We start from the raw sequence: 19,300 nt of genomic DNA on the forward strand, positions 1-19,300 counted from the left end.
TGTTGTTCATCGTAAGGACACAAGGACGCAACTGCCACCAGCCACGCATAATATGTTGACATTTTCAAAATTTGGGCACCGGGTATTCCACCAATGTATAGAATTAAACATGATAAGTTGGATATTTTGGCAGGTTTTGGGTTATCTTTGACGAACTTTCATGCATATTCATTACGTTCTCATCAATATGCATCAGGCAAAGAGTCTGGCGCTCTTTGCGCGATTGCGTCACAGGGTGATTCCTGTTGAGACCGCGCGTAACCCAGACGTTCAAGACTTTGTTGAATGCAGTTGTGCAAAAAGCTAGTTTCTGATTTTTTCGGAAATTAACCGCAGACTTTGTATTTTTTCATGTTTGCGGATACAATCAAGGCGTTATCGGTTTTGTAAATCTAAAGCCTCCGGCTTCTATTCGCTGGTTATCAACGAGGACGAGGACTGATCGACGACATATCATCATCATTATCATCGATAATTGAGGTCTGGGCGAAATAATACACAGTTCAGCTTTGTTTTATCTGAACCGTGATCAGATTTTCGGGGGAAAAACTGGTAATTTGCCAAGTATTGCAGTTTTGATCGCAAGACCGCCGTGAGCATATGGCAAATCCTTCGGTTGTGCGCTAACAGTTAGCTTATTAACTTAGTTGTCTGTTAAGTCCAAAACCGACTGGACAGATATATATATATATATATTACTTGGAAGACATTTCGCTATTCAAAGTGACTCCATAAGGTCATTAGCTGGAAATCAAAGAGCCAACCTTAAGAAGAACACAACTTTGTGGTACCACCCCACCATGTTGGGTATTATGGATCATCACCAAGGTAAATACGTGCTTTTATTATTGTCATATGAATATTACTTTTCTCGTTTTATTGTAGTCTATCACTCCAGTACTCGATGTTTTAAACGAGCCTCGTGTAACACACCCATTTAACAAAGAGCTCCTGGATGGATTACGTTAACTAACTTAACGTTACTCATGCTAACAGTGAAATATCCTCTTAGGTTAAGTACGTTACACGTAACGGCTTCTCTATACTATCTCCAGATACGTAACATGTAATTTTCTAAGCATATTTGAAAAGTTCTTACACCAATTGGCTTCCTTGTTTCGCTGACTAGACAATGTTTCATCTGCTCGTCTTTAGCTTTTAGCATAAGCAGCTCTTGTTCGGATGCGAAGATGCTTACTCGAGCAAATGAGTTTGCACTCATACATTTGCAACAATGTTTAACGGTTTAAAATCGATATATTTTGCTTACACCTGTAGCATTCCAATAATCACGTACGAAAATGACTCTTAAGTTACTTTAACAGTATCTAGATAGCATAAGCTAAAGCTAACTTGACAGTTCGTTTAACGCTGTAACGTTAGTTTCAGCGTTTAACGTTAACATTGTTTGCCAGTAATGCAGATGTCTTCTGTTTCCTTTACAGACACCGTCCGGAAATGTAAAACTGAGGCTTTGGTAAGTGCTGTCGCAGTTATGTTCTGTGATGGTTTTAAATGGTGACATAGGCTCGTTACTTATTTATAGCTTAGGCCACATGTGGCCGAACATGGGGGGATGGGTTGTGGATAAGATCAGTATCTGTTTTAATCACTGAACCTAATTGGCAAAAATATGTTTTTTTAAATTATTATTTGAGATTGGTGTCAGACTGGTGTCATAACATTTATATATATATATATATATATATATATATATATATATATATATATATATATATATATAATCTCATTATCAGTCTAAATGTACTATTAATCATTATTATTGGTCATTATTAATGTCATTTGTCTTTGTTCCAGCCTCCAGAGCGTAGGAAGAGGACTGTTGAGGATTTCAATAAGTTTTGCAGCTTTGTCCTGGCCTATGCTGGGTACATTCCACCTCAAACAGAAGTGAGTTGAATGTCATAAAACAAAACTGTCATTTTGTACAGAAATGAAGGGGTAACTCCGACCGTCTTTGTGGTAATCACCTGCTGCTGACTAGGGCTGTAATCAACCAAAGAAAATCTTGGTCGTCTGAAGTCCTGAAATTTTCGACTAAAAATTATGTTAGGAAAAAAAACCTTTAAATGAATTAGCTGCGCACTGTGCGCAGTACTTGGTAGCCTTGTTGTCTGCCTAAATGAATTATAAATAAACATTAAAAACTAGTAGGCTATTTGCAGTATATTCAATTGTTTTTGACCTCATTATTTTGCACTGAAATGAGAGTTGCATCACGTGCGTTGCATCACGTGCACCTGCACAATATCATAGCCTATGATTTCCGAAAATAGTACTATGTTGTCAACTAGTGATATCATCACAAGAACTTTTGAGGAATATGCAACATAATTTAGACAATTGTTTTTGTCGTATGTATTATAATAACTGACAGACACTATCATTTCAGCCGCTCTGTGCAGCCGCTCTGTGGAGCTCAGCTTCGCGGCTGAGACACGAATAGACTATTAACTTAAAAAAAAAATGCTGCCACACTGCCGATGTCTTTGTTGACATGGTAGAAGAGGACTGACTGACTGACTTTGAATTAAACGCTCTCACAATTAAATAAATAATATTCAGCAAACCTTCTAGTAGCCTACTTTCTTCAATCTGTCTCTCTTCTCCAGTGGGTTGGGCTAATCCAAAAGAATTTGTAAACAAGGGGGGTGTTCTGAAGACAGACTGTTACCTGTGAAACAGGGGTGCTCTGAAAACACCCCCATTAGCAATTAGTGCTTTCCACCTGATGAAATGAACGCGGCAAAACTGATCAAATGAACGCGGCAAAAAATCGACCAATCAGAATTTTGGTCGAGCCAGAACGTATCGACCAAATAATCGACTAATCGACTGGGAGATTACAGCCCTACTGCTGACACAATTGTTTCTTAAAATACGTAAAGGAAAATTCTGTCATTAATTACTTGCCCTCGTATTGGTTCAAACCCTTAAGACTTTAATTCATCTTGGGATCACAAATTAAGATATTTTTGATAAAATCTTAGAGCTTTCTGTCCCTTCGTTGACAGCTACGCAACTACCACTTTGACGCTTCAAAAAGTTAATTAAGAGATCATAAAACGGATCCATATGAATTAAACGGTTTAATCCAAATTTTCTAAAGATATTTGATCGCTTTATATGATGAACAGATTTAATTAAGGCTTTTATTCACATATAAACATTGATCAGCAAACATAAACAGAAGCTCAACTGAACCTGCTTGAAGCGCGAGAACAAACCTCATTGGTTCTCGCACATAATGCGAACATGCTTGAGCTTCCGTTTACCACAACTGATGTATGAGTTGATGAATATTTATATGTGAAAAATGGCTAAATGTAACCTACCGTATAACAGTGAAATCACGGAAAGCTGATTTCCATCAGTGGCACGGAAGCATTGTGATTGTCATTTACGGCAATTTTCATCAATGACGAGGAAAGAGTTAAACAGGAAAATATAGTAGACTTTTTTTCACTTAGGGTCATTTGAAAAATATTAAGTTATGACTACTTAATTCCACCATGCAATGCAAAATCTTATGCAGATTATGAGGGCACTACATTTTTGTTAAATTCTGCTGATGTGTGTTTTCAGGAGAGTTCGTGGTCTCCGTCTTCATCTCCATGTACACACGAGCTTTCTGAGCTCTCCGGTGAAGGGTCCGTAAAGGATAGCTGGACCGACGCTCACTCCGACCTCAACAGCATTCACAACCTGGTCTACAAAGCTGAGACTGACAGCAGCAGCACAGAGTTCAGCCATCTTCAGTCGGACAGCTCCTTAGACCAGATGAGACTGAAAGACTCTCTGAACCAGATCCATCTTCATAGTAAAGCTGAAAGGAAGAAGGTGAAGAAACTCGGACGCTTATCTTTAGGAGGCCCGAGAAAAAGCATCTCGGAGGCAAGAGCACACAAACAATCGAAAGCAGCACTGAAGAAAATGAAGAGATCGGTAAAGACTGAGAGTCACTTTACACCCACAAGCCCTCTGAATGAGGGGCTTCAAAAGGAGGAGGGACTAACGGAACAGGCCATTCACTTGCATGAGGCGGCGGGGCTTAAACTGGAGTCCAATCAAGAAACAGACCTGAGCTCTTGCGAAACAGACACACTGGTGACGGATGAGGATATTATGGTGGAGTCTGGTAAGTGTCAGACTTGGTATGTTAATATTGCATTTAATGCAGTGCAATTAAAAGGTTGCATATGCATACAAGTGCAGTTTGTATATACATACACACACACCTCTCTCTCTCTCTCTCTCTCTATATATATATATATATATATATATATATATATAATTAATTTATTTATTTCATTCATGTTATAGATGTGTTGCCTTTTAAACTAAACGAGTATCTTCAGCCTTGAAGAAAACATGTTTGCTTTAGTATTTTTTTTATTGTGGCATCTGGTCATTATGAATCTTTCAACCATTTATATTGTTTTATCTACTGTAGGTGATGATTCATGGGATCTGATTACTTGTTATTGTGGGAAGCCTTTTGCCGGACGTCCCATGATTGAATGTGACGAGTGCTCCATATGGGTTCATCTCTCCTGCGCTAAGATTAAGAAGTCCAACGTACCTGACATTTTCTACTGCTACAGATGCAGGGACTCTCGGGGTTCCACGGTCAAAAGAGACCTATGAGAAGGAGTGTATGGGTGCAGATGTGTGTATTTAAATGGACGAGATGTTCTCATTCCAGTCCTTTTTACTTTTCTGATTACTATTAATTAGGTTCTGTTAAATTAAAAGATTTGATTTATATAACTCCATTTGTTATCCTTTGTTCTGTGTTGACAATTTGGTCTTGGTTTGTGATATTAAGTGGCTTTCAGGTTTAAGAGGGCTTCCTAAATCTCATGCACTTATTTGCACTACTGTATTTTGATTGTACACAAATAAACTAAAATGAATATGGGTGGAAAATATGCACTATGACCATATATTATGTGGATAAATGAATGAACATCTCTTTTGGCCCTCTGGTATTTCAAAGCAAACTAGTTAGATTAAAACCGAAATAAAAAAATGTCAGTGATGATTGTTTACATCACAAGAGCATGTCCAGGAAATATCTCACTACAAGTCAAGAAAGAAATTTAATTTTGCATAAAGGACCATTAAGATATTTTTTTTTTTTTCATGACATTTAACCGCAATGCTACTTCCAGTGAAGTGGTGTTCTAAATTAATCCAGTGTTATAAAAAACACAACCTTATTTGGGTCAAGGAGCACTCTAAGAAAGATATAATGGGTGCAATTATGAGCGTAAGATAAGGGATACCTCCAACACAGATCTGTACGACTCAAACACTGTTCAAATCAATGTAATTATTTTTTCGAAGTGATGTTCTAGCAAAAGTTTTTCAGTCTTGTGACGAATATCCTCACTTGAACTGTTGCAGGAAGTTCTCAGATTAACCTTTGACCGTTGTAAAGCAAATTTCAACATATTTAGACATATTGCTTGATTTTTGTGTATTAAGTTGCAGTTCAAGATTTTAGGCACCAGAATTTAGGCACCATTTCCAACTTTCATCAAAAAATCATGGTAGAATTGTTCCGTTTTTTATTTTAAGAATGAAAGCATTTGTAATTTTTCTTATTTTGTTTGTGTCCTGCTCATCCCAGTGTATATAGTATATGTATGTACAGGTGTATATGTTTGAAAGATGAGGAAATGCTATATTTTTCTGACCATATACAGCAGTAAATTCTGAAAATAAATGTTCTTTTACAGTCAAGTTGATGTTAATTTGCACTGTTTTGTTTGTTGTTGTCACTGCTCTCTCTCTGAGCAATGTCCAAAGGGACTGTAGTCAAATGGGTGTGACAAGACATATTCACATATACACTCTCCCCAGTCACTTGCTCCAGTGCAGGTGTGTGATTCTACACTGCTCAGCTACTGAACCAGAGGTAAGCACATACAATATGAGATTTGGATTTGGTTTTATGTCATTTTACTTGTGTAAGTTTAATTTTCTTCAGGTTCAAAAATGTAAAAAAAAAAAATTTGAGAGGAAAATCCTAAAAAATTAAATAAAATGTGTTATTGTCAGCAGGATTTTACTTTGAAGCAACATGTTATGTGTTTCGAAGTAATTCAATAGAAATGGCTTTGAATGCTTTCCTAGAGGATGATCGGGCTCGGTGTATCTTTAAAACCTACCAAAAGCTATTTGGCAAGGAGCGTGTTGTATTGTTCAACTATAAGATTAGAAGCAAATAAAGCAAATTTTCTGTTACTTTACACCGGTTTAGTTCAATGGATTGTTTTGTTTGTGAGGTGTATGGAATCATTTCTTATATTTTTTTACCTTTTATTAGAACCCTTCTTGCCATTTACTGAGGTTAACATGGCCCAGCCTTATTCTAGCCCAGCGGCTGTGCCACCTGGTTTGGAGTACCTTTCACAGGTGAGCATGACATTTGGAAATAAGACAGTGAGACCATAACGTGTTGTAGTATTCCATAGTTCCAGGAGTAATATAATATGTGAAGATATACACAATAATAGGTATTTTGTGATGGGGAAATGTACAATGGAATATGTGTGTCTGTGTGTATGTATATGTATATATATATATATATATATATATATATATATATATATAGTATCTCACAAAAGGGAGTACACCCCTCACATTTCAGCAAACATTTTAGTATAATTTTTCAAGGGACAATACTATAGAGATGAAACTTAGATTTTAGAGTAGTCAATGCGCTGCTTGTATAGCAGTATATATTTACTGTCCTCTGAAAATAACTCAACATACAGCCACTATTGTCAAAATAACAGGCAACAAAAGTGAAATGTCAAAACTAAGTGAATAAGTCAAAACTGTCCAAAGTGTCAATATTTTGTGTGAGCACCATTGTTATCTAGCACTGCCTTAATTAATCCTCCTGGGCATGGACTTCACCAGAGCTGCACAGGTTGTTGCTGGGATCCTCTTCCACTCCTCCATAATGACATCACGGAGCTGCTGGATGTTAGACGCATGGTCCTTCTCCACCTTCCGCTTGAGGACGCCCCACAGGTGCTCAATAGGGTTCAGGTCTGGAGACATACTTGGCCACTCCATCACCTTCAGCTTCCTCAGCAAGGCAGTTGTCATCTTGGCGGTGTGTTTGGGGTCGTTATCATGCCGTTCGGCCCAGTTTCTGAAGGGAGGGCATCATGTTCTGCTTCAGAATGTCACAGTACATATTGGAATGTTTTCCTTAATGAAGCGCAGCTCCCCAGTACCAGCAGCACTCATGCAGCCCCAGACCATGATGCTACCGCCACCATGCTTGACTGTAGGCAAGACACAATTTTCTTGGTACTCCTCACCAAGGTGTCGCCACACATGCTGGACACCATCTGAGCCAAACAAGTTTATCTTAGTCTCATCAGACCACAGGACATGGTTCCAGTAATCCATGCTCTTGGACAGGTTGCTTTCAGCAAACTGTTTGCGGGCTTTCTTGTGAGCCAGCTTCAGAAGAGGCTTCCTTCTGGGACGACGGCCATGCAAACCGACTTGTTGCAGTGTGCAGCGTATGGTCTGAGCTCTGACAAGCTGACCTTACACTTCTGCGACCTCTAAAGCAATGCTGGCAGCACTCATGCGTCTGTTTTTTTAAGCCAGCTTCTGCACCTGACGCACAGCACGAGGACTCAACTTCTTTGATTGACCCTTGTGAGGGCTGTTCCGAGTGGAACCCATCTTGGAAAACCTCTGTATGACCATGGCCACTGTACCGTAACTCAGTTTCAGGGTGTTACCAATCTTCTTATAGCCTAGGCCATCTTTGTGGAGAGCAACAATTCTAATTCTCAAATCCTTAGAGAGTTATTTGCCATGAGGTGCCATGTTGAACATCCAGTGGTCAGTATGAGAGAATTGTTCTCATAGCACAAATTTTAACTACTCTAATACAAGATACAACAATTTGTATGGTCCAGTCAAGCAGACAAAAACATGAACGATGAATAGGACATGTGGCTTTGCATGGTTAAAAGACGTACAGCTATTATCACTTAGGGTGTCCTCACATTTGTTGCCAGCTATTTTGACAATAATGGCCGTATGTTGAGTTATTTTTAGAGGACAGTAAATATATACTGCTATACAAGCAGCACATTCACTAACATATGCTCCCTGTCCTGCTCTAACAGATTGACCAGATATTAGTCCATCAAAAGATTGAGCTCCTTGAAGGTAAAGTAACTCATTTATTATTTTATGGCATTTTAATATACGATTCTACACTACCATGCAAAAGTTTGAGGTTGGTAAGATTTGTATGTTTTTTAAATAAGTCTCACCACAGCTGCATTTATTGGATAAAAAAAATACAATAAAAACAGTAATATTATGAAATATTATTGCAATTTAAAATTACATTTCTATTTGAATATATCTTATAATATAATTATCTGCATCCATCACTCCAGTCTTCAGTGTCACATAATCAATGTTGAAAATGGTTGCACTGCTTAATATTATTGTTTAAAAAAAATGGTGAAAATCTTTTGAACATTCTATTCATTAAAGAATCCTGAAAAAAAAAGAATACATAGCAAATATATATGCAGCTGCTAACGCATAACACAGCTGAGGGGCATAAGGCTTCTTTCCGACCCCAAACTTTTGAATGTATTATATACATTGGGCACTGCATTTTTGGACACTGTTGTCTCTAAATATATGTCAAAATGCACATAAAGTTAAGATGCTAATGAACAAATTATCTTCTTTTCCAGCCATTATTGGCTTTGAGACTAATAATCAGTATGAGATTAAGAACAGCCTGGGTCAAAAGATCTTCCACGCTAAAGAAAACACTGACTGCTGCACACGGAATATCTGTGGTCCTCTGAGGAGCTTTGATCTGCAGATAACAGATAATTTTGATCAGGAAGTGATTCACTTAATAAGGCCTTACCGCTGCACGTCCTGCTGTTTCCCCTGCTGTCTTCAAGAGGTAATAACTGAAGTTCTGTGTAGAGTTTTTCTGACCTTTGGAGATCGAAAAAATAAAACCATTACAACAAAACAGATTTGTTCAACAAAATGTTGTCTTTGCAAAATGTACTATATTTATATAACCCCTTTTCCAATTATCTTTGCTGTGTGGATGTGACTGACTGAAGATGGAAGTGCAGTCTCCACCAGGGAATACAATAGGCTTCATCAAGCAAGACTGGCATGTGTTTCGGCCCATGTTCTCTATCTATGACATGTCCAAAACAAAGATGCTGTCCATCGAGGGGCCTATGTGTGCCATAAGCTGCTGTGGGGATGTGGATTTTGACGTATGTATTCATGTGTGATTTTGTCTGTTTATCACCTTTCTGTGTGTGTCTGTTTGTTGGTGAAACACTGAAACGAACAGTTTCTGGTGGATGATTATTTTTTGCATTTCACATGATTTTTTTGAAGGTTATGTGCGTTTGTCTGTCCTCTGGTGCAGGTTACCGGTAAGGACGGGCATCCAGTTGGTCGTATCAGTAAACAGTGGACTGGCCTGATCAAAGAGTCACTGACTGATTCAGACAATTTTGGCATTAACTTTCCCATGGACTTGGACGTGAGAATGAAAGCAGTTCTTCTGGGAGCATGTTTCCTTATAGTGAGATATGACATAAAACATCCATTCATCCACCAATATATATACCCATTACTTTTTTTATACGGCCATTCATACATTTAATTTTATTGTTTCTCTGTGTTGTCCCACAGGACTTCATGTTCTTTGAGGCGACTGGTGACTCAGGACAGCGATGCAGTGTGTTTGGCTAATAGGGAGTGAGAGAAAGATTGTGGTTCTTGATGAAATTTCTCTGGTATATTCGTATATCACTACAGTAACCACTTGTATGTACTTCTTGTATGTGTTCTAAAGTCAGGAAAATCACTATAAAAGCATTTTAACCCAGACCGGCTATAGATAAACTTGTTTTTAGTATTGATTTTCCCTTTTGTTATAAATTTTAAATAAAACATTTCTTACCAAAATTTCTTTGCTCTCTAAGAATTTTTTTCCCATGACCACACCTTTGAAACACATCATGCATAACTAACCTTACATTTGCCTTATCGTTCTTATCACACCTTTTCTCAGTAATAATAACACTGGATTTTAAAAGGGACATATACGTATACTTTATCTGCTGATTATGAATAATAAATTCTGGTCATAGTTGACAGCTACAGTGCATGAGTAAGGCTTTTTCTGTTTCTGTTTTCAGCTGATGAAACTATGCAATTGCCTTGTTTGCCAATATAGAGCTAATAGTGATGTTGGTAACAATTTACAATAAGGTTTCATTAATTAACTACTTTAGTTCACATGAACTAAGAATGAACAATAATACTTCTACAGCATTTATTAATCTTAGTAAATGTTAATTTCAACATTTACTAATATTTTATTACAATCAAAAGTTATATTTGTTAACATTAGTATATGCTTTGTGAACTAACATGAACAAACAATGAACAGCTGCATTTTTATTAACTAATTATTAACTAAAGATTAACAAATGAAAAGATAACAGGTTCAGCATCTTTATGGTTAAGTGAAGGACATATGCGAATACAAACTAGATTTAATAAGCAGTCTGATATGTGTTTTAAAACATAATTTAGAATCAAATAGCACTCCCAGAATCCAAACAGTTAGTGAAGGCCTAACCAGGACTCTATCCATGTGAATGGAGATGTCATGCTGGGAAGAGCTAAACGCTTTTGGGCCAAATAGCAGAATTTCAATTTTCTGATTTTAAGAATAATTGATAATCCACCCCATTAAGGGATACATAATTGTAGGATCCATCCAGAATCCCCATAGGCCTCCAGAATTATAGAAGGTTTGAATATAACAACCTTAATTGAATTTTAAAAATCTCTCCACTGTAGTAGACACCATACATCAATGGAAAAAATGGTCACTTGAGAGGAAATTTTTTACAACTTTAATTTTAAACAATTAAGTTTTTAGAACAGAGGTGCTGTGTATCAATCAAGAACATAATAATATTACCCCTTTGTTTAATATTAAATCCTCCTCACAAATAATTATTCATATGTGTGAATATTTTCATTTATACACAATAGTTGGTCCCTGATAATATTTTCTTTCACTATGTGCGGGCATTTGAGAGACTTCAAGGGGGATGTTGGTGACTAATTTCTGAGATAAATATTTGAAATACATTTTTAATAGTTTGAATAGTTAATGGTTTTAAAATGCCATTACTGCATCCGCATTTTATTTTATTAGGCAATTCTCACAAATACATTTTCTGATGTATTTTTATCCACCAGCCCATCGTGAGACTCGACGTGACGTCATAGAGACGCGGCGGAAGAAGAGTGTTTTCGCTCTAAAGAAGCGCCAGCTCTCATTGAATGAGCCAAGATTTAAAGTAGCCTTCATTTTCTTTTTCATTTCTATTATTGAAAAGCTTAGTTATCCGCTGTTTGCCTTGGCGGACAACGCCTAAGCTTTTGGCTTAAGGTTACGGTTAACGGTGAGTAATCGGTGGTGCCGACACGCCACATTTTCTGCATCGCGACACCGGAGGCCGAACAGTGTTTATTTGTGATCGGTGCTTGTATTTCCTTTGGAGATGCGTTAAATGACCAGTGCGAGTAAAGCTGAGAGTATTAAACAATCGCAACATAAATATATCAAAGTAAAATCAGAATGGTGTATTGGCGATACTATAAAGCCCCTTTCACTTCACATTTTCCACAAAATTTTAGAGTAAACGAGCAGAACAAAGCGCATCGTGCGCGCAACTTCAGCTCTTAATACATGGACGCTGACAGTTGCATGTACAAATACAGCCTAAAACGTGTTAGTTTTTAATACAAATAGTTTTAAATGAATACATTGTGCTAATATCTATAGTGTTTCCTCTGTTTTCCAAAAAGACGTAAGTGTCAGTTTTTGTAGTGAACAGATAACCTGTGCTAGTTAAGCCACAAAAGAAAAAAAGTTGGTGCCCTAAAATCAACCCTTGCCCCTTTTTTCAATCTTGTGTATTATTTGGAAATACATCACAACACTGAAGTAAAGTTGGTTGCAACTTCTGGTTCACATATGGACAAAAAAAAAAAAAAAAGGCCTCTAGGTTAATAAAGGAGACTAAACCCTTTTCATATATGAATCTGTTTTTAATCAACTTGCTATTTTGACACTTTTGTTCTTAGTTTGTCCATCTGGACTGTTGCTAATTGTTAGTAGCAGGTGTTTATGCTGAAACAAAGTACAAGGTTAAAAATGTACCTCTGTTGGTTCTCTACTCATGTTTTCTTTTTTTATGCAGAGAGGAGGCAGGCTGGCGCAGGTCGTAGGTTGCTCCTGGATCATGAGAGACAGTGGCAGCAGCCTGGCTCAAACACACTGGTCCAATGAGCTGACGCTGACCGCAGGGCAGGAGGGCGCTGGAGGTGGGGGTGCTATTGGAGGTGGCCATTTACTGAACCCGGCCATGGCCCAACATGCCCCGAGCCCAGCCCACTTCAAACTGGGCCGCAGAGAGGAGGACGCCAGGATATGGGGCGCAGAATATACTGTCCCCGAGGTGGAAGAAGAGGAAGAGGAGGAGGACACTGTTGAGATGGAGAGTGAAGAGGATCTGGTGGACAAGAAAGCTGAGGGTGGTTTCCAGTGTAATGATAAAGGTGACAACGAAAAGGGGGGTTCGCCAGAGTACCCACAGCTAGTGGAAATGGATGTCAGCGTTACAGGTGACTTTACCCACTGCTTGGCCCAGACTAGGCCCAGTCCGCTCAAAGAGAGAAAGCTATCCCGGTTGCGGTTTCGGGGTCAAAGGTGTGTAAGCATTCGCAATCGTTTGGCCCAGCACTGGAGAGCTTGGCGCCAACGAGCCAAATGGGCAGGAACTATGGGATACAGGAGAGTACGCAGATTACACAGACGCCGGCTCTTTGGCAATCGACCTTTCCAGAGACTGCTTGGCAGTTCATTATTAAATGGAGACCCAGAAAGAAGTTCTGGGACAGCAGAGGAGAGGGGAGCTGATTTATCTGGTGTGTATAAACTCTTGTTAACATTTGTATTATCATTTTTTGAAAGAATTAATATAATTCATTGTTTTTGCATATGATACCTGACTAATTAAAAAAAAAAATTATTTAGTTTAAACTAAAGTGTATAATGTGAATATATTGTGTTTGGTGGCTAATGTGCATGAAGTAGTTAACTAGCCTTGTCCAACATTTAAGCAACAACATTCGTGTCTGATGTAGACACAGCATTGATGTTAAATATAATTTAAAATATTTTTACTTGTGCTGGTAAAGATGCATTAATATTTCAAATAATTTAAATTATATTTACATTTATTCATTTAGCATTTTTATAAAGCGACTTACAAATGAGAAATACAAGCAATTAATCTAAAGGAGGTTATAAGACAAGAGTTGCTAGCAAAAACAAGACAAAGTTTCAAACATTGTCCAGAATAGTACAAGCTAGAAGGCGGCGGGATATAATAAATAGTGAGAGAGATAAAACAGGATGCATTAAAGATGAGTTTTCAGTTGTTTCTTGAATATTGTCAGGGACCCAACTGAAGAAGATGATTCCAGCAGCAAAGAACTGCAAACAAAAACTTTCTGGAAAGGGATTTTGCGCCTCCCCTAGTGAAAAAACCTACACCAAAATGTATTTAAAATACATTTATTTCATACTAAGTATACTACAAAACCATTAACATATTTACTGACATATCGTTTGAGACTTACTGATAAAAACATTATAATTCAACTTTATTTGGAGTACTTCTTTTTTGCACAGTGCACATTTCTTAATATTAAGCCTAAAATGTGTTTTAATATCACTAGTAAGGATAGTATGATCTCTGTATAATATCAGTCTTTAAATGCAAGATATTTAAAGTGCACCTAAAGTATACTTGCAATAGTTCCACTTTAGCACTATTTCCAGATAACTAAAGTGCATTAAAGGGATAGTTCACTTTGAAATTAATTTTTGGTATGTTTTAGCTTACCTCAAGGGCATCCAAGATGTAGGTGTCTTTTTTCCGCAGTAGTTTAAATTTTTATATTTTTAGGTCAAACCGTTCTTGTCTGTCAGTCATATAATGCAGGTCTATGGTCATTATCTCAAAACACAAGCACAGAGTCCAAATTAAAACAATTCCCCGTCGTCCAAATTAAACAATTCCCCATCGTAAGTACACATTGATGGCCTAAGACACGAAACGAGCGGTTTGTGTGAGAAAACAAACAGTATTTATATCGTTTTTACCTCTTATACGCAGCCATGTCGAAGTGATCTGATCTGACGTGTAGGCAGACTGGTTCATAGATATATACACTAGATGTCGCCTTAAAGACATTCGTTCCAATAAACTGCCGTAGACAAGGCGACATCTAGTGTGTATATATCTATGCACCAGTCTGCGCACACGTCAGATCAGATCACTCGGACATGGCTGTGTATAAGAGGTAAAAACGATATAAATACTGTTCGTTTTCTCACACAAACCGCTCGTTTCGTGTCTTAGGCCATCAATGTGTACTTACGATGGGGAATTGTTTAATTTTGACGACGGGGAATTGTTTTAATTTGGACTCTGTGCATGCTCTTTGAGACAGTGACCATAGACCTGCATTATATGACTGACAGACAAGAACGGTTTGACCTAAAAATATAAAAATTGAAACTACTGCGGAAAAAAAGACACCTACATCTTGGATGCCCTTGAGGTAAGCTAAAACATACCAAAAATTAATTTCAAAGTGAACTATCCCTTTAAGTAGAAAATTACTTGTTCTAATTTAGCAGACTTTAAGTATACAAATTTAGTATACTAAAATTGCAGGGTATTTATATTAAGTACATACATATATTTTAGTATATTTCTTTTTCACTAGGGTCTCTGTGATGTACCATGAGGCACACTGAAAGGATGAAATTGCATATTATTGTAATACTGAGGTCGTGAAAGAAACTGGCAAAGACTGGGACAGCATTCCTGGTTGTGACTAAAGTGCACTGACTTGTACATATGTTCCTTTATCTTTCTTCTGTGCGTCGTCTTTACTTCTTTACGCTTTGATTTCTTAGACTCCTGTAGCACAAATGGGGTTCTGAAAGGAAGGGATGGTATCCATGGAGCAACCACGGGGGACAGGGAGGGACGGGCCTCCCCTGCTAATGTCCAGTCTCAGAGGGAAAAGTCCTCCCCACAGAATCAGCTTAGCAGTGAACACATTTCTTGTGTACAAGGTACAATATCCTTTTTCCCAAATTTGGAAAAGGAACATACGCTATATATTATTTATTATTATATTATCGTCCTATGGTTGTTACTCTCTCACTCCTCCTCTTCTTCAGGTATTCTGGATGAGTTTCTCCAGCAGTTTGGCAGTTTGATTCCCATCCACGTAGATGAGGTGGTGAAGAAGCTTCAGGAGATCTTCAACGAGAGTTTCTCAAGTCCTCACAGGTCAGAGGTGACTCATACCAGTCACAAGGCTTATTGAATCTTGATATTTAAAATGGCAAACAGATAAAAGACTTGACTGTGAAGCCTCAGCTTTATGTATTATTTTAATGTGTGCCTGTTTACAGGAAGGTAATGGTACAACATTTAATGCAGTCCTACCAGCGCATGTCTGGAAGTGCTGTGATGCGGGGGTTTCGAGTAAATTACAAACGTCATGTCCTCACCATGGATGATCTGAGCACACTCTATGGCCAGAACTGGCTCAACGATCAGGTGGGCCTCTTGCTTAACAACTGCATTAACGATAACAATAAAATTGTGAACCAACTCAAGTTACATGTACACAAATGAAGCCTAGTTGCATTAGGATTGGTTTTCTTTTAAAACATACATTTTTATTAGTAAATAAGTAAAAAAAAAAAAAAAAAAAGTTTTTTTTTTATATATATATTAAAAAAACAATTTTTTTTAAGTCTCTTATGCATTTAAAAACAGAAATATTATTGTAATTTAAAGTGTCACACTATCCTTCAGAAATCATTATAATATACTGATTTGATGCTCAGTAAACATTTCTTCTTATTATCAATGTTGAAAACAGTTGTGCTGCTTAATATTTTTGTGGAAACTATAAGATATTTTTTCAGGATTCTTTGATGAATTGAAAGTTCAAAAGAACAGCATTTGTTTGAAATAGAAATCGTATGTAAGATTATAAATGTCTTTACGGTCACTTTTGATCAATTTAAAGGACAAATTCGGTATTTTACACTTAAAGCCCTGTTTTCAGATCGTTTCTGATGAAATAGAACGGTTAAGATTGAAATTTGGACACATGCTGCTGGCCCGAGAATTTTCAGTTTCTGTGGTAGCACCCCCCACCCCACCTCCACAATGGCTGCATAGGTGCACTGGAACAATCCTTCCTAAAACGCATTAAACTTTCGTTTACAAAGACGTGAAACTCACCGAGTGGTCACTGATATGCTCACACAAAAATCGCTGCAAAAGATGCTTCCTGAATAAATATAATAATTTCTAGTAGAATTTCTGACTGACCCCAAACCTTTGAATGGTAATATGTACAGCTGGCTAATGAGAAATCCCCAAAACAATCTAGGCTTATGTCAAAGGTGCTTGATGTGTTTCAACCGGTTTTGAGAATGACATGCTTGACTTTAGAGAGGAATATATGTACGGGTCATGTTGTGTACAAGACATAATATGGAGTTTCCGATTCATCAAAATTACAAGAAGGGTAAAAGGTGTGTGTGTGTGTGTGTGTGTGTGTGTGTGTGTGTGTGTGTGTGTGTGTGTGTGTGTGTATACACCTGTTTTGAATCCACTGGAAATTTTGTGTGGAACCTTTTTGGGACATTTAAGAACAATATTTCTTTGTGGTTTATAAAATTTAACATGTAACTAATAATTTTGTAACTACTATGGCACCGACCTTGAGTTTGTATAGAGAAGATATTTGATGAATGGGGGGCCCTTGTTCTGGGATTGTGCTGAGTTAGCTCTCTCTTACATCTGTAACTCACTCCGTCACCCAGGTCATGAACATGTATGGGGATTTGGTCATGGACGCTGCCCCTGAAAAGGTAGGCTAAACGCGCACATATACACACTCCTTTACACATGGAATTTGACTCATGACAAAGCCATTATATGAACTTGTGTTTCAAAGAGTTAAATGATTATAAAAACAGTATGTGATTTAGGTTTTTCCTCATTCGTTCTCTCTGTCTCACCATGTCTTTTTTTTTTTTTTTTTTTTACTTGCAGGTCCACTTTTTCAACAGCTTCTTTTATGACAAACTTCGGACGAAAGGTTACGACGGGGTCAAGCGGTGGACAAAAAATGTCAGTACTGGATGGAGAAAGATTTTGTGTCTGTCTTTCACAGCTCTTTTATTAATACCTGCCATTTAAGGACTGTAAAGTTAAGCAGATAAATTGGTAATCGATAATTCACCATTATTACTTGCATCATGAAGTTAATATAGTTATCCACCTATTTTTAACATAAAAGCAGACTGGGCAGTTTTTAACTTGAATGTGCACAGCTTCCAGTTATTTTAGCTTTACCAAAACAGTCCGTTATGCTGCTTAATGTTGCAAACTGTTACTTATCATATTATTTCAATTTACTCATAAACACTAGTTTGTAGTGCAAATAGTTTTTCCGTTTACTGCACTGTTACTCTAGTTATTTACGTATGGCAGCTAATAAATTGGAAGTCTTGCTCATTCACAGGAAATAGCTTATTTCCATATAATTATTGTAGAACTACATGTTTTTATTTCACTGTTAAATCTGCTCCTTAGGTTGATATTTTCCAGAAGAAGTTCTTATTGATCCCTATTCACCTGGAAGTGCACTGGTCATTAGTGTGTGTCAATGTTCCTCAGCGTAGAATCGCATACTTCGATTCCCAGAGGACCCTCAACCGTCGATGCCCCAAAGTAGGTTCTAATGATGCTATTTTCATGGCTACATTTCTTATACCAATGCTTATCGTGTCCACTAAAAGTTTTTGTTTGTACAGCACATTGCCAAATACCTACAAGCAGAGGCAATCAAGAGAGAACAGAAGGAGTTTTACACGGGGTGGAAAGGCTTTTTCAAAATGGTAGGGTGAAAGGTGAATTGTATATATGTGTGTGTCTGTTAGTAAAAGTATGAGAGAAATAAGGAATAAAAGAGATTGGAAAGGCCATTTTGTGTATGTTTTGTTGACTCTTCTGTCTTTGGAATGTTCTAGAATGTGGCAAGGCAGAACAATGACAGTGATTGTGGAGCTTTTGTCCTTCAGGTTAGCGGTTTTTTTTTTCTCAATAGTTATTTTAACACTTGACTCTGTACATAGCACTGGTGCTGAAAGTATATAATAATCTTCATTGGTGTCTTTTACTCACTTGTTCACTCTTCTTATCGTTGTACTCCAGTACTGTAAGTGCCTGGCCCTGGAACAGCCTTTCAGCTTTGGTCAGCAGGATATGCCCAAGCTACGGAGACAAATGTACAAAGAACTGTGTCACTGTAAACTGTCTCTGTGAGACCGTGGAAGAGCAAGGGAGATCCATAACATCTTACACTATTAAATAAGCTCCAGGTCCAGACAGCATTTAGGCGGGAGACGTGCAAACGTTTTAACCCTCTTTTTGTTCAATGACTTTGTATTTTGACTTGGTGAAGGCCATACTCTGTTTGGCCCAGTTGTTCGTTTGTTTGGATCAAAACGCAAGAGGAGTTGTTTTTTTTAGAAATGGGAGGAGGAGTTGACCTCAGAGAACTGTTCATTAGGTGCCGCCATTTTGTTGGCAATTTTATTTTTCATGTTCTTGATGTCAGTAACTTGTATGCTAAAAGGTAATACCATTGACTGGTGAGGGAGGACACTTGCAGACATTTTAAAAATGTAATGCAATATTCATATACTGAGAGTCGATATGGACCACGACACTATATGAGGATTTTTGTTTGTTCAATATTGTTTGTCTGTTATGTATCTGTGCGATTTGAGATGCAAACTTATGGAGATGAAAAAAGAGCAGCTGTAAATTAAACTGTTTTATATCTTTTGAGATGCATAAGTTGTTGTAAGATGTACTAATAAAAACGTAAGAAAATAACTGAGCGTCATCAATTTGTGTGTTAGTTAAATGTTACATTATTGTGGCAGGCTATTGTAGTTAAGCAACCCTTTAATGATGATAATTATTTTTCTAAATACTGCAATGTGGTTATAAATACAGCAGTTAACTAT

At 37.5% G+C, this 19,300-nt stretch overlaps 3 protein-coding genes across 3 annotated transcripts; all 3 read left to right on the forward strand.

The window, feature by feature from the left end:
* The first annotated feature begins 34 nt into the window (after nucleotides 1–34).
* Nucleotides 35–5,769, forward strand: phf23a (PHD finger protein 23a). The gene is made up of 5 exons (XM_082169643.1): nucleotides 35–828; nucleotides 1,446–1,477; nucleotides 1,819–1,911; nucleotides 3,607–4,159; nucleotides 4,475–5,769. Exons 1-5 carry the CDS (start codon nucleotides 801–803, stop codon nucleotides 4,666–4,668), a joined length of 900 nt encoding a protein of 299 aa, XP_082025769.1. The 5' UTR covers nucleotides 35–800; the 3' UTR covers nucleotides 4,669–5,769.
* Nucleotides 5,770–5,854: 85 nt separating this feature from the next.
* Nucleotides 5,855–10,222, forward strand: plscr3a (phospholipid scramblase 3a). The gene is made up of 7 exons (XM_082169646.1): nucleotides 5,855–5,944; nucleotides 6,356–6,444; nucleotides 8,193–8,235; nucleotides 8,781–9,001; nucleotides 9,171–9,332; nucleotides 9,491–9,649; nucleotides 9,760–10,222. The coding sequence occupies exons 2-7, from the start codon at nucleotides 6,385–6,387 to the stop codon at nucleotides 9,817–9,819; spliced, it is 705 nt and encodes a 234-aa protein (XP_082025772.1). The 5' UTR covers nucleotides 5,855–5,944; nucleotides 6,356–6,384; the 3' UTR covers nucleotides 9,820–10,222.
* A 1,148-nt stretch (nucleotides 10,223–11,370) lies between these two features.
* Nucleotides 11,371–19,166, forward strand: senp3a (SUMO specific peptidase 3a). The gene is made up of 11 exons (XM_082169629.1): nucleotides 11,371–11,552; nucleotides 12,354–13,080; nucleotides 15,146–15,307; nucleotides 15,416–15,527; nucleotides 15,653–15,800; nucleotides 17,084–17,131; nucleotides 17,316–17,393; nucleotides 17,859–17,996; nucleotides 18,080–18,163; nucleotides 18,296–18,346; nucleotides 18,480–19,166. Exons 2-11 carry the CDS (start codon nucleotides 12,396–12,398, stop codon nucleotides 18,588–18,590), a joined length of 1,617 nt encoding a protein of 538 aa, XP_082025755.1. The 5' UTR covers nucleotides 11,371–11,552; nucleotides 12,354–12,395; the 3' UTR covers nucleotides 18,591–19,166.
* Nucleotides 19,167–19,300: the final 134 nt, after the last annotated feature.

The sequence above is a fragment of the Leuciscus leuciscus genome (assembly GCF_965113295.1).
Source record: "Leuciscus leuciscus genome assembly, chromosome: 5".
NCBI classification, from domain to species: Eukaryota; Metazoa; Chordata; class Actinopteri; order Cypriniformes; family Leuciscidae; genus Leuciscus; species Leuciscus leuciscus.